At 32.7% G+C, this 6,053-nt stretch overlaps 1 protein-coding gene across 1 annotated transcript; it reads right to left on the bottom strand.

Annotated features, from left to right (window-relative positions):
• LOC107606302 (probable magnesium transporter NIPA9) lies at positions 2,074–5,543 on the bottom strand. Its single transcript, XM_016308346.2, has 9 exons — positions 5,340–5,543; positions 4,940–5,038; positions 4,419–4,548; positions 4,176–4,264; positions 3,903–3,959; positions 3,519–3,577; positions 3,206–3,326; positions 2,874–3,022; positions 2,074–2,590 (listed from the first exon to the last, which is right to left on the bottom strand). The coding sequence occupies exons 1-9, from the start codon at positions 5,448–5,450 to the stop codon at positions 2,389–2,391; spliced, it is 1,017 nt and encodes a 338-aa protein (XP_016163832.1). The 5' UTR covers positions 5,451–5,543; the 3' UTR covers positions 2,074–2,388.

Here is a 6,053-nt window from a genome sequence, read left to right as displayed (position 1 = left end):
ATTATTTTTGTAATCAAATTCATTTAGAATTTTTTTTCTTCTTATGTCTTTTCCTTTCTTTTTTCTTCTTCAACTAAATTTATAGTTATCAATTTTTAAGCTATTGGACTAACTTGATTGATCTTAATTATCAAGTAATTTAATCATGTGGCATCATCGATATATTAATATTTACTATTTAGCCAATTTTAAATTTGGATAAAGTACTAAATTGGTCCCTACGTTTGGACGTAATTTTGTTTTGGTCTTTAAAGTTTAAAATGTCCTATTTGAATCCAAAAAAGTTTCATTTAGTTTTAATGTAGTCCTACCGTGAGGTCAAAGTTAAATAATTAACGGAATATCCTACATAACAACAGTACAAGAATAAGATCGATAATCTAGAGAACAAGTACAAGCTTCAGAGACACAATATCAACCGTGATGCATCAATAGATTTATTTATCATTCTCTTTAGTTCTATAGAAAATATTTCATTTCAATTGCAAGAAGAATGATAAATAAATGTATTGATACATCCATGGTTGATTTTGTGCCTTTGTTCTCCAAATTGTCGACCTTGTCCTTATACTGCTGTCATGTTCCATTATTTATTTAACTTTGACCTCACAGTGGGATTACATTGAAACTAAATGAAACTTTTTTGAATTCAAATAGAACACTTTAAACCTTAAAGACAAAATAAGATTACGTTCAAACGTAGGAAACTAATTTAGTATTTTACTCTTTAAATTTTAAACTCTAAATTTTAAAAGTGTTAATGGCTAATATTGACCAAAAAAAATATTAGACTCTGACATTACAGGTAATGATATACAAAAAGACAAATTCTTTGGTATCTATAAATTTGATATTGAATTTGCCGAACTTACCTTTAATGATAAATTTTAAATATTTTAAAATTATTTATTTTTATATTTTTTAAATTAAATATTAATATTTGTCCTTTTTTAATAAATTAAACAACTATATATAAACACCATAACAAGCACTGTACAAAAATATGGCCGAAGAGTGTCACTTCCATAACCATAACATGGGGCCTTACTGCCAGTTACCATTGGCCCAGGTCACGACTCACGAGTGATGATGACTCTGTGGTTGCTTCAGTAACCAGTAGTATGAGGTTGTTTTTGCACTATGGACTTTTTCTCACTACAAGTGGTTCCCGAGTCCCTAGTCTCTGTCATGGTGGACCAAGTGATTTGCTTTCTTCACAGTGGAGAAAATGCTATGGCTTCCTTCTTCTTAGGGTGGTTCTTCTTAGGGTGGTAATATGTACTCTACCTGCGGGTACCCAACCCGATCCCACCCGTTAGGATAGGGTTGCCAATCTGATCCGCAACGGGTAGGGTAGGATGCGGGTAGGGTTCTCGTGCGGGTTGAGTTTCAACCCTATCCGACCAACCCGCACTTTATATATATTTATATTATATATTTATATAAAAATATGTTTTAAGTGGATGTTGAATTAAAGACCTCTCACTAAATGCAAAAGATCCTTAACCACTAAAAAAAATTATTAATTGATAATTTAATACTTTTTTTTTACATAAAAATCAGTTCTATTTTAAATTATCTTATATAAAAATATGTTTTAAGTGGATGTTTAATCGAAGACCTCTCACTAAATGCAAAAGATCCTTAGTCACTAAAAGAAAATCATTAATTGATATTTTAATATATTTTTTTTACATAAAAATCAGTTCTATTTTAAATTATCACCAAATTATATAATAATGTTGTATATTTTTTGTAACCCGGGAATAGGGTCGGATACCCGCGGGTTAAGAGCGAGTAGAGTTAGGGTTGGAATATTCTCAACCCGCGGATAGAGTTATATTTTAGTATCCTTAAGTCTAAGAGACCCAATATCTTAGTATCCTAGTCTTCGCTCGAAATTAATAAGGTATTGAAGCATCTTTTCTTTTTTATATATAGGGTTATATAAAGATGAGACTCCCCAAGTCAATAATAAAAAACATTGGGAGTTCGTTCTCTCACTTTGACTTTGAAGAATGAAGAGAGTTCATGTAAGCTATTCAATTGGGCCTTTCATAGCACGATGGAATTTTCTTTCTTCTTTTCTCAATGGCGTGTTTGTTTTCTCTTTTTTATTTCTTTAAATTGCTATTAGTTGTGACGGCTTTCTTGGCTATGCATATACAATATTTGAGTAAAATTAACACAAGGTGACATGAGAAAATCAACGAACAACTCTACCTTAAATTGCGTTAGCTAGAAGGAATGATCCTTGAAAATTCATGCCCTCTGATGAAAGAACCAACTATACACAAAATCAACCTACCAAGCCAACCCCAACCTCCCATCTTTCTTTTTTTTTCTTGTTGGGAATGGATGAAGGATCATTTTCCAGCTAACTTCAAATCAAGCTTTTTCTTTTGAAGTTGATGATAGTAAATGATTCAACGTTGCTGCTTGAACGACAGCAGTCGGGCTTGGTTCCTTGATATGGGATGTCCCGGCTCTTCGAGTGCCATAATTCTTAACACGGCGCGAAGGAACTCTAAGAAATCTCACCAGCCTTTTTGAACCCACAAGTAAAACCACGCCAACAATGATAAGCAGCCTGCAGCAAAATGTTTCGGATTAACTTGCTTCTGGCTTAAGATCATGAATATTCACATATTGGGAGAAATAAGAAATACAAGATTATTGATAAGTTCTCTATGTAAAGTTATTCAACCTAAACAGAAAAGAAACTTGGACAAGAGATTAACTGAAACAAGAAGTGCTTGTAATAAACAATAAAACTAATGTTAGTTCTAGCAAATGAAATGACGAACTCTCAAAGACCTTGGAATGTAAGGGGAAAAAAAGCACAAAGCAATAAGGCAGACAACTTATATTACCATCCAAGAAGAAGTGCGAAACGAGCTTTTGGGGCTGAAGGGAGTCGCTCGCCTAAAGCAAGCATCCCAGCAAGTACACCAGTCAAAATTGATGCCACAGCTGCACATGTAGAAACTATAATAGCCCTCCCATGCTTTAGGCCGCGTGTCTACATGGTGAATAAAATAAATACAGTGATGCAAATCTGAAAATGGCAATGCAGCACTTAGACATGTGTCTAGACATTTTGACTGAAATTAACACTCATAGGTTGAATTCAAATGTCAATTAAGCTTAAAGTGTGTAAGCATTTTGCACAAAGTAGATGGCACAAAAGATATCTTCAGCATACCTGGTAGAATAAGCCTGCACCACTAAAGAATACACTGATGATGATGCACATAGGAACCAACAGGCTGGGGAAACCTTGCTCCAGGAATAAAAATCCCATCTTTGAAATTACAGAAGCCATCCTGCATTTAAAGGGTTTACAATGATCAAGTTGTATTTGCTAGCATAACGTAGTAACCCCCAATAGAAACTAACAATTCTAATTGAAACCAAGTCTAGACTTCACTAATGAAAATTTCAAGATATTTTAGATTCTTACTATCACCATTATTCTCTAAAAAGTAACAGTATAAACAGAAGGGAAGTAACAGTACCCAAACAGAATTCCAGATTCCAAGCCATATATGATTTCCTCAACAACATCATATTCCATCTGTAAGAATTAAGAATGTAAAGTCATGCATGGGTAAAAATGACAACAAAGATATTTAAATCACCAAAGGGATAGAAGAGGTTATTTTTGATAAAATATCAATTGTAGAAGAGTTCAACATTGTTATCTAAATTAGTAAGTGACTAAATCAAATACTTTGTCTAATGAGGCAATATATGATCTGGATGTCAATGTTTCTCACACTAATATTGCATCAAAATTAAGTTCTATAAAAATAAAGGAAAAAAAAACATGTGAATTTGAAGCTTCTAGAAATGAAAAAGGTAAATTTAAAAGGTAATATCATGATGACAAAATAAATTACCATCTCTTGTTCTCTGCGATGACGTTTGCATATACGAAGCCATGCATTAAGTAGTATCTGCATAAGTGTTTCCAACAATTAACATAACGACTCTATTTGGAAGCTAGTAATATTACTTTGTTGCGCAGACATCGTAACAAAAATGCATTTGGAATTTCCAACATACTACAATAATGCCGTCTTGCTGGCTTCGAGGAAATTCAGTGCTTAGTGGAAAAATCATTTCAAACACAAATGTTAAAAATAAGATGATGCATAAGGCAGGGTACCTACAAACAAGATGAAAACGACAAATGCCAGCCACGGTACACATAAAATGGATAGAGCAGCAGCCTCTTGCTCCTCACCTCCAGCACCAACTCCTAAATTTTGAAGAGCATATCATAGTTAAAATATTGGACATGAATCACATGTGATAAAACAAAACATTTGATGAATTGAATCCATTAACTGATAGCAAACTTAATTTTATCAGCATATGGATAACATAAATGAGGAATTTGAAACTTACATTACCTATTGTGCCAAAACCTGCCAAGGTAATGCCAACCCAATCAACAATATTCATGACTTCCTTAAGATAAAAATGAGAAAAGATTGAAAGAATGGCCAGTCCACTGCCAGAAACTGGTTGGATAACAGAGACCTATTTGGGAAAACACCACCATATTTTATCAACTTGAGGAACCTCAGAACAGGATTAATAAGAGCATGCATTATACATGTTAGAATATAATTAGGATAAATTAGGATTAATTAGTATTATTTAGTATATCTGAATAGGATATTACGTCTTTATTATTACGATTCTCTTAGTACCTATAAATACCCTTTCATATTGTGTCTTTCATATTGTGTCGAGACAATTTGAATAGACAACTTGATTGTACTAAATAATACTAATTGATCCTAATTGATCCTAATTATATTCTAACAATACACAACAGTATGGCAATAAGAAATAACCCCCTGAAATTCAGAGTCATGCTTTCAATTGAAGAAAACTTCTCTTATAGGTATTGGTATTTTTCACTTACAGGAGCTAGAGAAAGTGCCCTTAACATCAACAGTGCCCCAATTATGTCCATAAGAAAACCTATCAACCAGGTTTTGTTTGAAGCATATGCCTTTATGACCTGCAAAAGCCGAAGAGCAATGTTAATCGCTTTTAATCAGTGACTCCCTGTGGTTGCATAAGCTTGCATGAAAATTTAAACAAAAAAAAAAGGATCTTGAAATTCAATTCTCTCTGTTCAAGTTTTCAGTTTCACCATTCCAAAAGAAACTAACAACGCAAAATTGTAATGTTTTCGAGCTACGGCGAATTGAGAGAGAGAGAAACAAATGTGCATGCAAATGTTTGAAATGATATTGGTAATGAAAAAGAAAAGAGAAGAAAAAAAGGTGAAATTTTTGAAAGGGAAGAAAGAAAGGGACCTTGAGCTTGAAAGAGAGAGGGGGGAGAATGAGTGTGCCCTTCTTCTGAAGGATCTTGCCGACGTTGTTGCCGGCGGTGGCAACCACCGTCAAAACGATAGATTCCCACATCTCTCTTCTTCAGCCCTTTTGCCCCTTTTCCTTTCTCTGCTCTCTGCAAAGTGCAAACCTCTCTCTGCTTCGCTTTGTTTCACAGCGCTTTCTTCCATTGACTTGCCTTATTAATTCATGGATTTCATTTAATTACATTTTTTAAATGGTGAAAACTCACTTGAAATCGACTTTAGGTAAAGTTGATATTTGAGAGTCGTTAGACGAAAATTTAATTAAATTAATTAAATTATCTGACTGTTCTCAGATATAACTTAACGTGAAGTCAACTGCACCTGAATTTCCATCCTTTTAAATATAATATAGATGTGAATATGAAATTATGAATATAGATATACATTTAATTATGTTTTTAGTCCCTATTCCTATTCGTATCAAAATGGATGCTTTTAATTTTTTCCTCTTATTGTTGTAAAATACAATTTTTTTTAAAAAATTTAAAAAATGAGTGGAAAAAATATTAAATATATAAAATCATACTTAACAATATTAATTGAAATAAAAAATTAAAAAGATTTATTTCCTATTTGAATAATCAAAATTTGGTAATTACATTTGATTTTTTCCTTTTTAAAAAAATTGTTTATTAAAGAAAAAATAAAC

Source organism: Arachis ipaensis, chromosome B07 (assembly GCF_000816755.2).
Source record: "Arachis ipaensis cultivar K30076 chromosome B07, Araip1.1, whole genome shotgun sequence".
Taxonomy (NCBI): domain Eukaryota; kingdom Viridiplantae; phylum Streptophyta; class Magnoliopsida; order Fabales; family Fabaceae; genus Arachis; species Arachis ipaensis.
Note: the sequence above shows the minus strand (reverse complement) of the source record. Positions and strands in the feature narration are given on the sequence as shown.

What these genes read in the sequence shown, in the direction of transcription:
- LOC107606302 (XM_016308346.2), bottom strand. Translation starts at nt 5,450, where the DNA reads ATGTGGGAATCTATCGTTTTGACGGTGGTTGCCACCGCCGGCAACAAC. An exon ending in CTCTCTCTTTCAAGCTCAAG is followed by an intron (nt 5,039 to 5,339) that starts GTCCCTTTCTTT and finishes CGGCTTTTGCAG; the next exon opens with GTCATAAAGGCATATGCTTC. An exon ending in TTCGCACTTCTTCTTGGATG is followed by an intron (nt 2,591 to 2,873) that starts GTAATATAAGTT and finishes ATTTTGCTGCAG; the next exon opens with GCTGCTTATCATTGTTGGCG.